The sequence below is a fragment of the Fukomys damarensis genome, unplaced genomic scaffold (assembly GCF_012274545.1).
Source record: "Fukomys damarensis isolate Sample0158 unplaced genomic scaffold, DMR_v1.0_HiC HiC_scaffold_20, whole genome shotgun sequence".
NCBI lineage: Eukaryota > Metazoa > Chordata > Mammalia > Rodentia > Bathyergidae > Fukomys > Fukomys damarensis.
This window is the reverse complement of record NW_022900932.1, coordinates 37,683,123-37,704,383: the sequence shown is the minus strand read 5'-3', so window position 1 is coordinate 37,704,383 and position 21,261 is coordinate 37,683,123. Positions and strand designations below refer to the sequence as shown.

The following is a 21,261-nucleotide window of genomic DNA, read 5'->3' as shown; positions in this document are numbered from 1 at the left end:
TTTTTCCCCCCTGAGATTTCTAAGTCCCTTGATTAACAGAATTATCTGCACTACTGGTTATCCAAGCTGTGAGCCCTTTAGAAAAACTGGTATTGTGGGAAATGAAGAAGATTTTGTATATTTTAAAGAGCTTTCTCAAATCAAGAAATGGTAAATTACTTTCTAAAATACTGCAGCAGTCAATGTGTTTACTCGTATCTTCTCAAGTTACATTATACAGTGAACCTTTGGGGAAAATATTTACTTAAACATGTCATGGTCACTTTAGAAGACTGCTTTTTCCTTTTAAAAACATTAAAAATCTTAATAGCTAATGTCTTCAAATGATCTTTAACTCAATTTTAGGTTCGTTTGAAAAAGAAGTGGGGGAGATAATCTTGTTATAATTTGAAGCTAACTATATTACACACCAGGTCACTTTGCAATTCACACATATTCCTTTAAAGACGTAGTTTATACAATTTCTTTCTATGCTCTCTCAAAGATAATTTAATAAGTTGAAAATGGCTTAACGTTTACTTATTTCTTAAAATCAGAAGTATTAATAAAATAATTTGTTATAAGCCTAAAATGACTTATTCAGTTGTACAGTATCAAAATTAAATGTACACAAATTAAATTGTGCACAAAATTAAATACCAAAAATTTTTTTTCTCATTGAGTTTATTGGTACTTTTTAGGTATACGATAAGTTACATTTATCATATACCTTTTACATGCCAGGTCTTGGTTCTCATTTTTCCCCACATCCCTGCCCTCCCTCACCCCCTCCTCGCTTCCCTATTTACAAAAACTTTATTTCCATTTTTTTCATTCTCTCATATTTTTTCTTGTCCCTTATTACCTTTCTCCTACCTCTCCCACTTTCCCTACACCTTTAGCCCTTTTCTTCCTATTTCACATTGTCAGTTATACCATTAAGATCTTATTTACAATTATAGTTTTTCACACCAGAGAAACTTTTTGGTATTTACACATGTGTGACTTATTTATTTCACTTAAGAGAAAAGAGTAGGACCTCAATATGCATCAATTTTCCAATTGATGTCTCTAGTTTCTCATTCTTTATGGCTGAGTAGCACTCCATTTTATAGAAAAACCACATTTTTCTTTATCCAGTCTCCAAACAATTGGGCTGTTTCCAAGTTTTAGCTATTACAAACTTTGCTGCTATATACATGGGTGTGCATATATCACTGTAGTATGATTCTTTTAATTCTTTTGGAAAAATACCCAGCAGAGGGATGGCTGGGTCTAATGGAACCTCTAGTCCTAGTTCTTTGAGGAAATACCAAAATTTAATTTAAAAATTCTTTTGAACACAATGTACATCCAAATTCTCACCATACTTTTTATTACAATTTGGATATTGAGATTACTATATTTACAACTTTCTTGAAACCTGCATTACCTACAAAGTCTGAAAGAAAATTATGTTATTCAAACTTAGAAGTTTGCATTTCCCATTATCCATATATCTCTCTTGCATCTCGAGCACCACTTTACAAAAATATCATATTATTATCGGTGGCAGAGACCTTATTAATACACAGTTTCTATGCACATCACATCACCCTAGGATGTAGAATAATTAATTAAAAGTCAGGAGATTTAATATAGTCTAGTTAGTTTCTGGCTTTTCTTCTCAAGAGAACAATTCTCCAACCCTTTTTAAAGGTCAATCTTAATTTTTGGAATTTAACAGAAATGTATGCACCCTTGCCATCATCTAAGTACACATACATGGTCTATTTTCAATGATTTCATGTATGTCCATTTATGAATATGGTTTAATATTGTGCTAAACTGTAGGTAGAGCAGTGAGCCTAGATATATAAAAGAAAAAGAAGTAACCTTCTAATTTTTAAGTTTCTTTCCTTCTGAGTAGAGGTACAATGCCCAGTGGTGTGGATTCCCCATCCTGGAGCATGCAGGCTTGATACATTGTTGGTGTCAATTTTATTTTTCTCCTTGTTCTCTTTTCTTGTAATCTTTATGCTACATCCTGGAACCAAATGCTGTGCAGGAAAGGGAGAAAGAAGAAAAAGGAAGAGGAACAATTAAGGGCACCTATATAGTGTCAGGCCTGGGCTGGATGAGTCAAAGAGCTTGTCTCATTTATTGTCAAAAGAAGTCTTATAACAACAATGAGACACCACTACATAGGAGGGCCAAGTCAGAACACCAAGCAACAATGACTGGAATTCACTGCTTATGGGAATGTAAAATAGCACAGCCTTTGGGAATACAGTTTAATAGTTTCTTAGAAAACTAGATACATGCTTACTATGTGATCCAGTCACTCTCCTTGGTATTTACTCAAAGGAATCAAAAACTTATTTCCATGCACGACCTGCATCTGAATGTTTATAGCAGCTTTCTTCATAATTGTCAAAACTTGGAAGCAACCATAATATTCTTCAGGAGATGAATGAATAAATAAACTGTAGTACAATGGAATATCATGCAGCACTAAAACTAAATGAGCTATCAAACTATAAGAAGTTGTAGAAGAAATTTAAATGCATATGACTAAGTAAAAGAAGCCAGCCCAAAAAGATAACCACCTATATATGATATTGTAGAAAAGACAAATTATGGAGACAGTAAAAAGATCAGTGATTATCAGAGTTTGGAAATGAAGGGAAAATTACTAAGCAGAGCAAAAAGTTTTAAGGTAGTGAAAATAGAACAGTGAATACATGTCATTATATATTTGTCCAAATCCATAAAATGTACGATGCTAAAGGTGAGTGCTAGTGTAAACTATGGACTTAATTAGTTGTTATAAATGTGACATTCTAGTGGAGGTGTTGATAATAAGAGATGCTATGAAGTTAGAGGAACAAGATATATGGGAATGTCTGCTCCTTCCTCTCAATTTTGTTATGAACATAAAACCGCTTATATTACTCTGTTTCCTATTTCTGTAGGGTATAATAAAAAGAATACAATGAATGTTTAGCGGGTTTTTTAATTAAAATTTATTTACACTCAACGATACGTTACCATTAATCTCCCTCAAAATACTCTATGTCATTTTTAGGTGTTTCTTTCCTTCCCTCGTTTTGAACACAGTTGTCCCATCATTCTTGCCGCTTTCTGAAGCAATTTTGGAAGTCCTCTTTCATGTCTTTTGGTGGCTGCCTCAATGTCCTGAATCAGTTCCAAGTGTTTAAAGCAATTTTTGTTGAATAAAAATATGACCAGTGTGTCCTCGTCTGCCTTATTCACCAGGTCTAGCATTTTACAACTTTTGGCTCTTGCCCAAAGTGAAATAACCATGACAGGTCAATTTGAATGACAGATAGTGAGAATCAATTCAGGACACCTAGAAAGCTCTCACAGCACAGTGAAAGAGGACTTCCGGGACTGCTTCACAAAGTGCCCAACACAATGAACATGTTCAAAGCAAAGGGGAGGGGTTTTGAAGAGGATTGGTGGCGGAATGTCTCTTACTATAATAATGTTTTAATTTAAATAGTCATTGCATTTTTGATCCCACCTCATATACTGAAGTACCTGAAGCTAGGTAAATTGTTGAGAAAAGTCATTCATGAGTTCACTGTTTTGGAAGCTGAAAGCCCAAAGTGCATGGCACTGGGCCACACTAGCTTTGTCCCTCCAGGGTGGATGTCATCACAGGATTCCGAGCACATCGGAGAAGGAAAGGTCACACAGAGGTGAGACCATAGTGGGGACATTTTCTTTTATGACAACTCACTCTCAAAAGAGCTAACTCAGAGTCCCACAAAAACTACCTTATCCCTTCCAAGGGCAGCATCCTCAACCACCCAGCCAACCCCTAGGAAGCTCCACCTCTCAAAGATTCCACCTCTCACACCTCCACGCTGGGAGCCCAGCCTCTGGTACGTGGGTTCATGAACCCTTAGGGTCACACACGAAACATCTCATTGCTCTTTTCATAAATTCATTACAAAAATAAATAAATAAATTCAAATTTAAAAATGTCCACTGGAAAATAAATTATTTAAAATCTATGGTTTGAAAAAAGTAGCCTTATGAGTTTCATAGTTTTAACCCACTGTTGTGATGGACAATAACAAAGGCTCGGAGAAGTAAAGTAGCCTCCCTATGCACCCATGAGTAATAATGACAAAGCCAGTCTACCTGCTGCCTAGTGTTTCCCTCCTCATCCACTCACCATCTGTTCTTACTGTTATTGTAAAAAATCACCAGAAACTTTGCAGCTTAAAACAACATGAGATCGAGCTCACTGGGGTAAAACAAAGGTATCATCACAACTGCATTTCTTCCTGGAGACTCTAGAAGATAATCCTTTCTCTAGCCCTTTCCATCTTGTAGAAGCTGCATTCATTCTTTGGTTTGATCTTCCACCTTCAAACCCAGCAACACTGGGTCCGGTTCTTCTCACATTGTTCCACTCTGACCTCTTCTTCCATCTCATTCTGCCTTTAGAGACCCTTAAAAGGACACTGGTCCCACCTTCATAATCCAGGGTAATCTCCCCATTTGAGGTTCAGGTGAATAGTAATTTTAATTCCATCTGCAGCCTTTCCGTGTAACAGAACACATTTATAGGTTCCATAAATTAGAATGTGGTCATCTCTGGTGGGGATCATGCCTTTCTTTCCTCTAAATCCCTTAGTAGATCCCTTTTTGAGGCAGTGTCTCCTACTTCCATTAAAAAATCTTTGGAGAAAGCACTGATGCTGAAAGGCTCCAGCCACTATCGTGGAGATCTTGCTGTCTGAGAGAAACAGGCGAGTATTTTTTTTTTAGGTGAATATTTTTTTAAGGGGGCAGTTTCTTGTTTCTCCAGTGTTTCTCTCCCATGTCCAGTGCTGTCCTTAAAGTCACATATCAACAATGGCAGCAGGAGGATAAAAATTCTTGTTTATCTATGCAGTAAGCATTTAATGAATGTCTATAATATACCTGGTGCTCATGAAACTCTAGAGACTAATTTTTGCTGAGGACTGTCTTCTGAGACTCTAAATTGAATTTTCTCTGGAGTAAAATAATGGTGTGTTCATTTGGGTCATGCTCTTAAATGAGGAAAAGGTAGATAAAGAAATAACATTTCATTGAACAACTTGGGAGCTGAGTCTGTGCCTCCCATTCTGGATTTGAATAAAGCACTTAAGTAGGAATGGCAGATATTTTATGGTTCTCAGTTCTTCTCTTTTGCAGCTATTTCCCCTCTGTAATTTAAATGTTTATCCAGTTAATATAATTTAATGCTTAGTCTGGGATAGATTACATTAAGTTTTGTGTTACAAGCAGGATGCACTAACACTTTTAAGGAAAAATAACCACCAAAGAGGTCTTTCCATGAAATCTCACAAGGGCAATTTAATTAATTTGATATCCCTAATATTCTAGCCACCATCATCTTTGTGTTTTCTTTTGTTTCAGTGTCTATCATGATTCCTTTCTCCAGGTGTAGTGTCTGATTTATGTTCAAATGTAACTCTAATTTTCCCATCTGTCTTCAGTTCCAGAAAACATTAGTGGCCCTTTTACCTTCTTTATTTAACAAACTTATGTTACTTTATTTTTAAAAGTTAACAAATGTATCAAGAAGATAAGAGGAATTTTAGGGGATATTGGATATGGTGAATGAATATATTAGTATTGTTAGCAAAATAAACGAATTTGGGCTAGTCTAGTAAGTTTGTGTAGTAGAATTAGAAATATCTTCTACAGTTTGTTTATTGTTATTTCCTTCTTTATTTAGACTGTTTTCTCTTTCCCTTTTCAAATAGAAGGACCTAACCCCTAAAGAACCTGACAAAAGTTATAAACATAAATTTTTTCACAAAAAATACATGTACACATAAGTACAAAAATGCACATGGTTATGAGGCTTTATCAACAACCTAAAGTTCTTCCTTGAATCCAGTGTTAGGAACACCTGCTGTAAGTGTTATGCTACTGTAATCTGAATAAGCCAACAGCCCCTTATGGCCAAGTCCTGGCATATTATTGCAGTAAATAACACAAAATTAAGTAAATTAAAAAGAATGAAAGTAATTCCTATATTCACTAGTATCCCCAATATAATTTAAAGTATCTATAAAATTCTCCATCCTCAGCAGAACTATTTCTTCAAATTTCACTTCTGGAAGCTCCCTCAAATTTTTTCTTTGTACCTTTAATTCTTAACTGAAATCTGCCTTCTAGAAGCCCTCTCTCTCTCTCTCTCTCTCTCTCTCTCTCTCTCTCTCTGCTTTCTTTTCTATTCCATTCACATTGTTCACTTTTGATTCTTTTCCTCCTCTTACCCAAGGAAATCTCTGCCCTTTCAGTAGAAAATTCCCACTTTTGCTTCTTTAGGTCTTCCCCAACTAACTACCCCAGTTGGCATATTATTGTCCCTGAGTTTAGAAGGAGTTAAGCAGACACAACAGCTTAAAGCCAGAATGTTCTTTACTGATTTGTGTTTGGTAACAGAAGGTGGTGACCACAGAAAATAACCTGAAGCTACCCATTCATTCATGTTATTCACTAAAGAGATTAATTTCTGGTGAGTAGTGATGTCTGATTTCAACATTGGAAAGTCAGCCAGTAATTAATACTTCTTTTTTTCCCTCATGTGTGAGTATTTTATTTCTGTCCTCATTTTTTTCTTTTAGGTAAATTGGAACTGGAAAGCAGTGATTAATTTCACAAATATACAAAACTTATAAACTGTTGTTCACTTCAAACCTACATATCCTTATTTCAACAAGATTGAGAAAGTTTTTCTCTTTGTCATCTTTCTGTTACTGTAAAAAATTGCTAGATAATCATTTTATAAAGAAAGAGGTTTATTTTGGTTGACATATTTGGAGGTTTTAATCCATGATCAGTTGGCCACATTGTTTTAGCCCTGTAATGAAGTTGTACATCTTGGCAGGAGTGTGTGGTAGAGCAAAACCAGTTATGTTATGAGCCAGGGAGCAAAAGAGAAGAAGAGAAAAGGCCCAGAGACCATTGTCCGCTTCTTATCCAGCATGTCTCCATTGAACTGAGGACTTCCCACAGGCTTCATCTTTCAAAGGCTCAATCCTCTCCTAATAGTTCCATCCTGGGCACCAACCCTTGAGCAGTCTCTGGGGGACACCAAGACCAAAATTTAGCGCTTTCTGAGCCTGACACATATTCTTAAACATATCGTGAGGTGGAGAACATCTTTGAAATTTTGGATATTTTTTTTCGCGGGGGGATACTGGCGATCAAACTCAAGACCTTGCACTTGTGAGGCAGGTGTGGTGCTGACCTAAATCCCTAGCCCTTAAAATTTGAAGTTAAACTTGATGTTTTAGAAATAGCCAAAGTCATTTGGACTTAAATATCTTCAGTAAAATGGATGGCCAATCTTGGTAGTTTTTAAAATTTTTAGATGTAACGAAAGAAGCATAGCCAGTTTACATTTTTTTTAACGTGGCTAGTAAGTTCATTCTCAAAACAGTTCCAAATATGGCACCCATAAAAGACAGCCAGTGCACCATCACGTTATGTAAATACATAACCTTCTAGGATAAGTATTTTGAAAGGTGATAGTCAATTGTGTTTATCAGTTAAAGTATATTGTATGTGTTTATTTCCACAGTAAGGTCATGCTTTCTAGGTCATTCTGCCACTGGTCTTAGGAATTTTCTCATATTTGTGCTTTAATTCCTGGATTTTTAATAATCCCGTATGATTATGATCTTACACTTCAGAGTTGGACATACTTAGGTTTGTACTTGTCTCTGTGCCCTTGAACAAAGAGATTGCAATTCTAGACCTCGGGGACCTCAACTATCGAAAGCAACACCTGAACCTATCCCTTAGAGTTATGGTCAGAGTGAAATGAGAGAACACAGTAGAAAACATTTAATATGGATACAGATACTAAGACAAAGCAGGTTCTCATGCTATTAAACCAAAAAGTGAGAGGAGGAGGTGATATGAAAGTGCTTTGAGGTCACTTCTTTGCTGATTATATAGCACTGCGTAGCCCTTGCTCTCTTTCTTGATTATTTCTCTTTCTTGTTCTTTCTTTATTCTTTCTCTATTCTCATTTGAAAGTCTCTCTTTTCTTTCTTTTTCACATATATAAACAGTTCCAGAAAGAGATATTTCAGAACTGACTCAATGCCAGGCATTGTGACACCTCTTTATACCCATAAGGAAATGCTGAAATACCATCAGGACAAAGTGAGGTAAAAGTGGTAGGTCTCTGTAGACACAGAAACTCTTGCCACTTTTTTTTTTTTTGCTTTTTTTGTTCATTGTTTTATGTTTTTCTTATTAATTTTACAAAATTAATTTACTAATTAATTTTACAAAATACTGGGTTTTGTCGAGGCACTTTATTGCACATACATATAACATATTTTGCTCATGTTTTTGGTTTTTCTTATGCTTAAAGATTTTCCAGCTTCTTGCCATTCTTTCCTAATTTCATGTTTTCCAGCATTTGATAATGTAATACATCTGTGCCATGAGTCAAAATTTCCTGGCATGAAATTATGGCCACAAGAATATTCCTGTCTAGGTACCATAAGTTCATAGTGACTTTTAGACAGCCAAAACAGGCCCTTTGGGCTAGGTAGACTGTGGCATAACCCAGCTCATCAGCAACAGGAAACTTAGTAGGTGTCAGTCTTAAAGGTTCCATTGAGTAATCTTCCACCTTTATGTCCCTGGCACATAACTAGACACTTGCTTCAGTTTATTATGAGGTATTATGGTACATACATGTGAGATCATCATCTGAGAAATTCTAATCTGTGTAAGGTTGTACAGTCACAGTTTAAAGGAAGTTTATATGAGCAGTTATTTCTTTTTTTTCACAAAATTCCATATTATATGAACTATTAAATGTTTTCACATATATGAGTTTAATGAAGTAATTTTTTTCTCAAGCACTCTTGGGACTTACCCTACCATATAATCAGTACCATATTTACTCAGAATAACTATCTCCAAAAGTAATACTTTAAAAAACTTTAAAAGAGAGTGTATGTCATTTGTCCTAGACAAATGAGATATGATGGGATATATATATAATATAAATATATTATCTATTACATATATTTATATATATTATAGAGAGAAAGAGAGAGATATTGTATAATCGATGATAGATATAGATATATTCAGCTGCACCTAGTATTAATACCTAAAACTGGATAGTGGATGTTATTACATGAGCTTGGAGGCAATAAGAAATGAGCCCTGGGACAGCATAAAGAAAGTCTGCATGACCTATTTAGAGTAGATATCAGCATTATACTATAAAACTGACCAAGAAAGTTTAGTTGAAAAGAATTACTTATAGTCCTATCAGAAATCAATAATGCATGTTCATATTTTCGTTGAATACACATTTCTTAAGGAGCCGTTATGTCCTGCATTCCAGAAGACTATGACTATTTCCCTCTTTCAAGTAATCTTCTATATAGTCAGTCAGCAAGGGTGACCAGTGCACAGACAGTCGTGACGAAGTGCCACATGAAAGGTATGCCCAATGTGCTGTGTGAGCATAGTCCAGACTCGAGGAAGTGGTAAGAAATAGCTTCCTAGAAGAAGCTGTCATTTGAACTAAATACTGCGAGATGAGGGAGTCAGACCGGCAAAGGGAAGGATATTGGAGTGCTGTTCCAACAATCTATGCACTTCTCAGAGGCAAAAAGAGGCAAAGGTGTGTCTGAGGAATAGCCAGCAGTTCAGTTTGGCAGCAACATAGGATACAGCTGGAGTACGGGATGATAAGACTGGAGAGAAACTGACTCCAGCACTTCTGGTTTGTCATGCTGAGCTACACACAGCTTAGTGATGGTGCTGTCGGGGTCTGGCTCGGACATTGCTAGTACCATAGTTGGAAGTGTCTAAAGTAGAAGCTCTGTTCTCGTCTTCCTTCTTTATGCCTTTGTCTTTGCTGTCATCTGTTATAATACCTCTGTGTACCATGATTGGCCATATTAGACAGTACTGCGCTCTCTCTCAGAAATGTCATTTATTAATTCTTTACTCTGCATAGCTCCCTGAGTTCTACTCAGAATGCACTTGCTCCTCCCACTATGCCACAGAGTTTATATTTCTTCCCCACTGCATAGGTAACAACGTTGAGAATTAGAACTCTCAGATACTTTTATAAAGTTTCAGATGGTAAGAAAGAGCAAAACTGGGATTCAAACAGAACACTATTGAGAAAGGAGTGCTTTTAAATACCTCACTTCACTGCTGGTAATTTCTTGAGTTCTGGCTTTCCCCCAGTTGCAACACATTTTTATACCATCTTTCTTCTCCTGCTGTCAGCTAGAAATAATCATAGTTAACATTTATACTCTGCTTTTAGAAAGTACTTTTATACTTGTTTTCATTTCATCCTCTGAACAGCTCTGGAAAGATCAGGAAGCAAGTACTATCGTTGCTTCAAATGAGGAAACTAGGGGTCCTGTTGAATGGCTTGCTAAACTGGTGCAAGTAGTAAGCAGTAAAATAGAAATTAGATCATGTCATTTTTGAGTCAGAAGTCCATGTTACACATGCTATCCAGAATTCAACTTTAAAAATGTGTCATAGTCCTATACATAAAGCTTTAAACCGTGACACTTGTAGATGAAAACATAAGAGAAAATCAGTATGATCTTGAGTTTGATAAACATTTCTTACACCACAAAAAACAGAAACCACAAAAGAAGAATTTGATAAATTTGAAAACAATATCTTTGAAAGACACCTTTGGGGAAATAAAAAAGGGTAGCCATAGATGTGGAGAAAATGTTGCAAAGCATATATCTGATAAAAGAGCATTATCCCGAATATACAATGAACTCTCTCAACTCCATATAAAGATAGACCAATTGCTTAAAAATGGGAAAAAGATATGAAAAAGCACTCCACTGAAGAGGAGATTCTAATTTAACAATGGGGTTATAACAATTCTGTGCTGAGTATAAAATATTTTTCAAAGAAATTAAGAAAACCTAAATAAATGAAAGGATATCATATATTGGAACACTTAATATTGCTAAGGTGGCCATGTTATCCAATGTGAGCTATAGATTCATTGCTATCTGTTAGAATCCTAGTGACCTATGCAGAAATGAAAATTCTGATTCTAAAATTCATATAGAATTTCAAGAGCTCTACCAAACAATATTGAAAAGAAAGACCCAAGTCAGAAAACTCACTGTTAACGGTTTGTGTCTAGATGTCCTCTCAAAGCCCCATGTGAGCACAGGCTGTTTTGGAGGTGGTTGAATCTACAGTGTGTGATGGATTCATGGTAGGGATAGGCCTAAAGGCACTAGAATTAAGGGTTTGAGTGCTGCTTGTCCTAAGTAGCCTGAATAAGATAAAAGGGGCAAAAAGACATTGCTAAGGTTTCTTGTTGCTATTCCTGTGTTCTGCCACCATGAACTGTTGCCCCTCTGCCACCCTGCCTTTGAGCCAGCTGTCTATGGACTGAAACCTCTATGAACTATAAGCCAAATAAACCTTTCCCTCTTTAACTTTGAGTGTAGGGCATGTTGTCTTAGCAACAAGAGAAAAGTAACCAACACACACGTTTTCCACTTTCAAAATTACCTCAAAGCTACAATATTCAAGGCAATGTTGATCTAAGGATAAAAATAGATCAGTAGAAAATAATACAGTTCACAAATAAACGCATAATATGGCCAATTGATTTCTGACAGTGTTTCTGAAGATATTCAATGGGAAAGTATCAGTCTCTTTAACATGGGATCCTAGAACAAATACCCACATTAAAAAATGAGTTGAAGCTGGACTTTATCCTCATACTGCATATAAAAATTTACCCCAAGTAGAACAAAAGTCTAAATATACAAACCAAAAGCATAAAATTCCTAGGAGAAAACATACAGGTAAAACTTCACAACTTTGGATTCAGCAATAGTTTCTTAGATATTATCCCAATAATATCAGCAATGAATAAAAGCATTGAATAAAAAATTTAGACTGCTTCTAATTCAAAACTTTTATTATCAAAGAATTATCAAGAAAATAAAAAGACCACTCACCCTACAAAATGTATGAATTACATATCTAATAAGAATCCATTATCTAGAAATACACAGACTGCAAAAAAAAAAATCCCAATTAAGAAATTAATTAACAAAGGACTTGAATAGATCTTTTGCCAAAGAGGAAATGCATGGACATAGGAAAATAGCCCAACATGATTATTATTTAATAGAAATGCAAATAAAAATGAGGTACTACTGAGATTATACCCTTTAAGGTAGCTATAACTTTTTAAAATGTGAAATAACAAGTATCTGTGCGGATATGGAGAAGTGAAATGCTTGTATTTTGTTAGTGAGAACTTAAAATGGCTTGTCCATGATAGAACAGTTTGGTGGTTCCTAGGTAAGTTAAACACAGAATTACAGTATGATCCAGCAATTCCTCTTCTAAGTATATACTCAACATAAGGAACATAGAACAGAGAACAGTTTGGTGGTTCCTAGGTAAGTTAAACACAGAATTACAATATGATCCAGCAATTCCTCTTCTAAGTATATACTCAACATAAGGAACATGCATTCAAATATTCTTAGCAGCTAACTAAGAGCTAATAACTAAGAGCTATTAACAACCCAAATGTCAATCAACTGGTGAATGGATTAATAAAATGTAGTATATACCTAACAACAGAATATGATTCAGTCATACTGATACATGCTACAACATGGATGGAATTTGTAAACATTATGCTATGTGAAAGAAGCCAGTCATGTCGGCCGTATGTTAGATGATTTCATTTATATGAATAGCCAATACAGGTAAATCCAAAAGCAAAAACAACTTAATGTTTGTCAGTGGCTATGACTCATGGTGAATCACATGTTGTGTCGAATTTACCACACACATACAAAAGAAGAGTCATGGCTGACAAACACGCAAAGAGACGGTGAACATCACTGGTCATGAAGGGAAGTGAAGTGTTACATACCATGCCGGCAATGAATGTAACTGTACTGTATACCTAGAATGTACCAATAAATTCACTAAATGAAAAGAAATCGCACAAGAATGGCTCAAACCAAAAATTCTGAAGATGCCAAAACCTGGAAAGTATGTGAAATAACTATAGCACAGCCACTTTGGGAAACAGTTTGGCAGTTTCTTGCGAAGCTAAGCATACATTTACCATGAGAGCCCAGTTTTAGGGATGAAATGCAGAATGTCATCCACACAAAAACATACATGCAAATGAGCATAGCAGCTTTATTGATAATTGGCCTAAACTAGAAATAATTCAATATTTATCACCTGATAAATGAGTTTTAAAATTATTGTACACCCTTAAGTGAAAAAAAAATAATATAGGAAGGAGTAACAAAATAACCTTTGCAATAACGTAAGTGGAGAAAACCAGACTCACAGTCTATTTATATGGCTTTCTGGATGTGACAACTGTTAAGCAAAAAATGGATTAGTGTTGCCGGAGTCCAGGGTTCTGAGGAATTAAATAAAAGAGTACAAGAGAATTTGGGGGCATGATAGAAATGTCCTCTCTTTTGTATGTCGTTGTGATTACATGACTATGTCACTCTCAAAACTTATAGAACAGTTCACATAAAAAGGGTGAATTTTTTTCAGCTTTAATTGAGTTTATTGGTACAATTTAGGGATAATTTTAAAGTATACAAATTCTACCTCAGTTAGGCTGGCTTTAAAAGCCACCTATGCTTTTTATCCTCCATTATTGTTTCCTGAGGAGCACAGAGTTTACCCTTGTATTTTCATGTTAAAAGCAGAAGATTGTTTCTAGACCTGAGGATCAAAATAACTGTATTCTTTTTTTTTAACCTAATCTCATAATCCAGACATAAAGCTATTGGATCCCTTCAACATACATGAGAACAGAAAAAGACATATCAATTGTCAGGCTTTTGGGTCATCAAGAAGGATGGAAAAAAAGGCAGAAGAGTGTAAAAGAAGGGAAGATGGACATGACCAATGCCCAATATATTCATATATGGAATAGTAACAGTGAAACCTATTAATATACATAATTAATATATGCTAATAATTATAATTTTATTAAAGGAAGCTGGATAGGAAATGGGAGAGGGAATGTGGAAGGACTGACTCAGTGGGAAATTATGCAGCTGTCAAATTAAATGAGAGAAGAGGTAATGAAGCTCAGGGAGGAGAAAAAATTATTTTTATTTTATCTCTAGACTCACCATCAAAAACATTTTTGGCCTTGTGCATCCTAGAATCCCAAGCAGTTGGATCCTTTGCGAGATGGTGGGAGAAGAATTATATATAGATGAAAATTAAAGGATTCCAAATCTGTTAAATCACCTTACAGAAAGGAGTACCTTTTGTGTTGCTCAGCACCTCCTAGGAACAAAAAAATTGCAAGAATTATGAGTGAATATGCTAAAACTCACTGGAGGGTAGAACAATTTACCATTAAATTAAAAAATCTAAAGGAAAATATGACTATTTTGTCTGTTATTACTGCAACAATGCTAGAGAAAATCATATCTCATTCTTTATTATGTGCTTGTTCTGAGCAAGTGCTTTTCAAAGTAGGCTGCTCCAGTATTTTCAGGACCTTAAAAGGTAGAATAGATCTAAACAGATTCACTGTAGACCTCAGCAATTAAATATACAATTTCAGCAAAGCATGTCCTTTGCAGTTTAAGCCCACTAAAGCTGCTACATGGATCATATAATTGATTTGTGGCACATTCTGCCTGCCTCTACCCAATGGTTTATTAAAATAGAATAGACAAATATCAATAAAGTGAAAAGCTCCACTGAGAATTGACTAAACCACATCACTTTCTTCATACCTAGGGTATTGCAACCAATGGAAATTTTATGGCAGCTCTCTGTAGTACTAGACACAGAACTCTGAAGCTGGTAGTCCAGAATACAAGCAAGACTTTCCCTAAAGCACAACAAAAGAAATGGGTTTATGAAATCACCATTAAATATAATAGAACACTGGAGAGATTAATAAAACAGAGGAACGATGAGATGATGAACACACAACGTATAAGAATCAATTAAAAAGCGCCATCTTTGCAGGAATGCACCCATGTGTTGATAAAGCTCTATATGAATATAAAGTACTGTAGCATAAGATGGTAAAGGACTGTGACTCTCAAAATGTGGTGACCAAAAGAGATATTATACTCAAAACAATATACCTAAAATAGACTAAATGGTACAATCTGCACCCTAATGATCATTATTTTCTCAGTTTTGAGTATCATGTATGTTCAATAATCTGCAGTATAGGATTAAAATAATCTTTTATTATTACTTTTCCTAATAATGTAGTAAATATACTCCATGCATATAGATATATATATATATAAATATACTCCATGCATATATATATAAATATAAATATACTCCATGCATATATATATATATATATTAGTTTCTATTGTGCTATTAAAATTTTGGCATAAAGATAAATTTTAAGAAAAAATTTAGAAAGTATGTTGATATAAATTGACTAGGTCACCCAGAAAAAAATAATTTCTTTACTGTCTGACACATAGCTTTCAACAATGTATTTATAATCTTCCTGGAAAAAAATATTTAAAGGATTATTTAGACATCATGTCTGAATTTTCAATGCAATTTAGCCACAACCTATGGCAGTACTGAACTATGGACTGTGTCATGTTCTGTGTCGTTTGAAATTAAGACAAGTGTATATTCCATCAGACGTTACACGTACTTACACGTACTATTCTAGTCAGCTTTCTGCTACTGTATTTTAAAAAAACCTCAAATGCTCACTTTATAAGGGCAAACATTTATTTTAGTTCACAGTTTCAAAGATTTCACTCCACAGTTCCTAGGCCTATTGGTTTGGAGCCTGTAGCACAGAGGCACATCATGCAGAGAGCAGGTTGTAGATCAGAGCTGCTTCCTTCACAGCAGCTGGAAGCTAAAGAGAAAGGCTGGACCAGGATCCCAATATCCCCTTCAAGGGCAAGGCCCCAGTGACCTAATGTCCTCCACTAGGTTCCTCATCTTGAAGGTTCCACCCCTACCCCCATCAGCACCAGACTGGTGACCAGGCCTTTAATGGATAGGCCTGGGCATTCGCTTATTCAAACAATGGCACATACACACTCACCTAATTATGTTTTAGTTTTCAGGGTATTCTAGACAATGTTATTTTGTGACATCAGAGTAGGCAAGAAGCCATCTTTATTTCTTATATGAAACTGAGGCTAAGTCAGATATTCCTAGTATCTTTGTGTGGTATCTAGAAAAGGTGAGCAGGAGAATCCCTTTTTACAGGGGTGGTGATGTAGCTGTCAGAGCAAGGATGGTGAGTCCTGCAGCTGCTCACAAACTGGGTTAGAATGGTGAGGTGTCAAGTATGATGAAATAGGATGAGTTTAATTAGCACAGTTAATGTGAACAGAAAAAGCAAAACTTAGCAAGAAATCAAATAATTATTTTAAAAGAGAAAAAGCTATCATGTTTAGAGATCATTTGAACCCTAAAATTTTTAAACTTTAAAAAGTTTGAAGTCATTTTTGTTGGTCTGTATACATACATACAATAAATAAACATTTACTCAACACTAGCCTTGTGCAATGGAATAATGAATACAAAGATACAAAGATGAATAGGACACAACCCTCATCTCATGTTATTTCTGAGGATTCAGAAGATTTTTTTTTTTTTTTTTTGTACCAGGGATTGAATTTGGGACCTTGCACTTGCAAGGCAGATGGCAGAACCACTGAGATAAATACCTGGCCCTCAAAACATTCTTAAACATGAAATGTCTCTTACCAAATTTTATTCTGATGAATTTAGCATAGAAGAATCAGCATCATTTTATTGGATTTTCATAAAACCCCAGAAGTATTTTTTAAAAATAGAGGAAAGACATAGAAACATTATAGTTCAGTTTTATTTGGGCAGTGGAAAACAAAAATCTGTACCCAACTTTCATGTACCAGATCTTCTTTTTCTGTGTCATGGAAATTTACTTAGTGATTTCAGTATTGTTCACTGTTGACACATGCTGAGGTCCTACCTTTCTCGGAGCTCTTGAACTATTTTCCCATCTATAAATATATAAAACAAATTTTCACTGACATCAGAATAAGCTCTGGTCTTCTCCCTGGTTTTGTAAAAAGACGTATGATAGATGCTGTAATCAGTGCCTTGGAAATACAGTAAGAATGTGGAAATACAGTAAGAATGTATATATATATATAATCCATAAAAACTACCTTTCCTCTCTAGAAACATACAATTTGGAGATAGGTATTTATTCCACATTTGTTTAAGCCTCTTCTCTCTAATTCCTGTTTTCCCCCGAACTTTTTATGGTTACTGCCTGAATGTTTAGTAACAGATGAACAAATGAATGATGTGTCATTCTAGTCTAGTTCCATCTAGATCAGTATTTGTAGAAAAGAGATTGTGCAGGTTTCTGGGAAATAGGTTTTACACAGTATTCCACTCTACCTAAAAAAATGACTCTCCCCTCACCAAGGACACACTCAAGCTGTTCAGTATTACCTGAGATTACTGGTATTTTTTCCAAAGCCTACCTGACCCCATCTCCTTTCTGGAAGCAAGCTAACAGAGACTTGTGCTCTGGGATTCATCAAGTCCATCCTCAAAGCAATGGTTCCATGTGTTTTTGTCTCAAGATCCCATAAAAGTACCTATATATTTTGGGAATTGATATAATATTGCCATCTTTTTGTTCACAATTTAATCGGCTTTCTGTTACCATAATAAAATAGCTGAGGTGATGAACTTGGAAAGAGAAAAGGTTTAACTTTGCTCAGTTTTGGAGATTCCAGTTCATAACTGAGTGGTCTCCTTGGCTTTGGGCCTGTATTGAGATTGCACATTATGGCAGCAGTGTGTGGCAGAGCAGAACAACTTATTAATGGCCAGAAAGAAGAGAGAAAAAAGAAGCCACGGTCCTACAGTCCCCCTTGGTAGCATAATGAAATCACCAAAGGACCTCCTTCCTGTTAGATCTCATCTGAAGATTCCACCACCCCTCGATTGTGCTACTCTGGAGACCAAGACATCAACACGTGGACTTTGGGGGACATTCAAGAACCAAACTATAGCAGTACTGCAATTAAAAATTTAAAAAGCAAGTTGGGCATAGTGGTACATGCCTGTAATCCCAGCAAGAGGATTGTTAGATCCAGGCCTGCCTGGGCTGCATAGCAAAAATATCTCAAAGAGCAAAGAAAAAAATAGAAAGCAAAAGCACAGCAAGAAGAATTTAATGTAAAGATTACTAAAAATTGATAAAAGTATAACTATAACAGATTCATAAATATAGTTTGTATAATACAGTCAGTTCTGTGGAAAACCTCATCCTTATTTGTTTCTCATCTTGCCATAAATTGCCTTTTGGGAACCACTACCTTTGTGCTTTGCATAAGAGCCATAAAAGAATGAGCTAACCAAATATTCAATTTCTACTGTTTATGTACCATGGCATGGTTTTAGGTTTATCCTGGCAGCAAAAAGAAAAAAGCAGGAAAGTGAGAAAAATATATAAATCAGCTCCATACCATCTCAGCCTTCATATCTATTCATTATCATCTGGATGTTCAATACCTCACATACACAATGGACAGAGGAAATGCCAAGGTGAGGAGATTATTTGCAATTTGCCCCAAACAAGTTCGTATGCAACTAGGAAACAATAATATTTCCCTGAATTCAGGGACAGTTTAAATTAGAGTAACTGTCAGATACTGGAATGGCTGAAGATTTTAAAAATTAAAAAGACATACAAAATCACAAATGAGGACTTAGAGTCTCCTATCTGCTGTCAAAACTCATATATACCCAAGAAAAATTACAGTGGACCCAGAAGAATGTAAGGTAATATAAGAAAAGAACAAACTTATCTTAAATCTTTTATAAGACCTAGATTATTTTTAACTTTTTGTTTAATATGAATTAGCTCATATAGTCCCCCTCCCTCTCTCTCTCTCTCTATATATATATATTTCCTATACATGCCATTATAATTTTTGCTTTATAAATTAGACATGGAAATTAACAAAAAATATAGAAAAAGAATAATGGTACACTGTTATAATGTGAATAGTCGTAATACTGTACAATAGTATTATACTGCTGTAAAATGTAAATAACTGCCATGGGTCAGATAATACATATGGCATGGTTACACTAGACACAGAGATGATTCACATCCTGGAGAGACAAAGTGATATAGCACGAGAAGGACACCACAAGATTTCATCATGCTATGTAGAGAAATGTGCAGTTTAAATTTTAGGAATTGTTTCTTTCTGGAATATTCCATGTAATATCATTTAGATCACAGTTGACCATAGGTAACTGAACTGGGGGACACAAAACTCCCCATACAGGGATTCAGCATTGTCCACAGTAGCATGCGTCCACTGGGGGTCTTGGAATTTATCCCCTGCAAATAAGGACTACAGCATGCAGTTAAGAAAAAGAAGATCAATATCTGGAGAATCATGTTGCTTTCATACATATGCTTATGTTTGGAAGTAATTGAGGTGTGTTTTCTCACAAGCAAAGGTAACCCTTACCAAGTTTTAAGAAAAATCTGAGATTCTGCAGAAGTTACTTTCCTTTTCTTCAAATAGTAGCTGTTTCAATAGTGCAAGGAACTGTGAAGTTTACCCCATGACAAACTCTTCAGCAAAGATGCAGAAGTTGATGATGAAACCTCAGACACTGTCGTTATACCAATGTGATAAATTGATGTTTTTTTAAAGCCTACATGTTATATCTTACTTTTTATTAATAGCAAAATAGTATCTTAGAAGCATCTATCCCCAGGACCTACAACTCAAAGGAAAAGCACAAAGCCCAGGATGTAGGCTGTGAAGAATGGATCACTGCAGCTCAGTGCAGAGGCTGAGAGAATGTAAATGTGCTAGTCATTTTGCGATGGTATTTATTGTTTTGTTCATGCTTGATTCAGAGCTCCACAGATTTTAAGTCATCTTCTCCAATTCTGTTTTTCCCACAAGCCCTGATTTTTTGTGTGTGCAATTTTGTAGAACTACAACTATAGGCAAAACACCTGTACTTTATTTTCACAGGAAAGTCAAAGCCCTGGTGTGATCCATGGATAGGCAATAATCCTGGAGGGAATTTAGACAGAGGTGAGCCTTGTTAGAAGAAATTGTAATAGGAATCCAGTGTTATCTCGAGGAAATGACTCTGATATGATCCTGTTTCTTAGCATTAAAAACTATATCTTGTTTGGAGAAAGGCAATGCATCAGGCTATCCTTACTTAATGGAAAAATAAGTGGAAAGAAAATAGTAAAGGATGTTTAATTCCTTTGCTTCTAATTCAATGTTTGCTCTGCAGTCTTCTAATTCAAAGCTGTTATATAGAAATCCTCTTGAATGGCAGCTCCAACTGACTGGCAGTGGGTGCCTGAAGCACTGAAGTGAGAATGATGCTAAAGCCACTTCTGGGCTCTGTGGAAAAGGATGCCACAATTGATTAGTGATGTCTGTCAAGAGTCGCTGCACGTGTGTCACCCAGATAATCTATGATGCAGCTGGGGAAATTTGCCTACCAAGATGAATGGTCTGGAGAGACAACCAGCCTTGATTCAGAATCGGTACGTTTACCTTTGTAAATGAATGAATTGACTCTCTGATCACTAGTCTATCACTGTCAGTCTCACACAAGGCTGCTCATTTGAGTGAACTAAGATAATGAAAGGCTTAAACCAGCAATGCTAAGGATATGAGAAACCGGACATTGATTAACTATATGCTTGCAAGCTTTGCTTAAGGGTCTTCTCACTACTTCATTATTTTTTTATTTGTTAGACATTTAGTATTAGGTAGGCACTATGTCATTCTCCTTACTGGAGTTAATATTTGCTGTATTTCATCAGTTGTAAGAAGCCATCATGTTGGTATATACTAGCAGACAGTCAAGATGTAGTCTTTACATCTATGAATTTTGTTATTTTCTGCAGGGGAGCTGTTTGATATATAAATTATCAAATTATTTAAGGAAAAAGTATGTGGCCTGGTTGAGAAACTCCTCTTTCCCAACTAAGAGAAAAATGTGTAATCTGAACTTCTAGAAGAGATGTCATGGCTCAGAAGAGAACCCTGGAAAGAATAACTCAAAGGAACCTTCTTAAAAAAAAGTCACACTGGACTTGGGATTTAGCTCAGTGGTTCTAGCACCTGCCTCTCAAGCACAAGGACCCGAGTTTGATCTCTGGTACCAAAAAAAAAAAAAAAAAAAAAAAAA

The 21,261-nt window shown here is 35.6% G+C and overlaps 1 protein-coding gene across 10 annotated transcripts in view; it reads left to right on the top strand.

Moving 5' to 3' along the window:
* The window catches only part of Rnls (renalase, FAD dependent amine oxidase), a 312,949-nt gene that overhangs the window by 249,608 nt on the left and 42,080 nt on the right, over positions 1-21,261 (top strand). Inside the window, exons 7-8 of one of the 10 annotated variants that reach the window (XR_002024746.2) lie at positions 18,475-18,618; positions 20,353-20,394. The exons of 7 other annotated variants lie outside the window; for them this stretch is intronic. Coding sequence is in view for 1 of the 3 variants with exons in the window: in XM_019204673.2 (XP_019060218.1) it covers positions 18,475-18,513 (39 nt within the window). In the remaining 2 variants the exon portion in view is untranslated. Of the gene's footprint in view, positions 1-18,474; positions 18,951-20,352; positions 20,612-21,261 lie in introns of those variants that run through there. 2 more of the 10 variants (XR_776544.2, XM_019204673.2) reach the window with 2 other exon arrangements.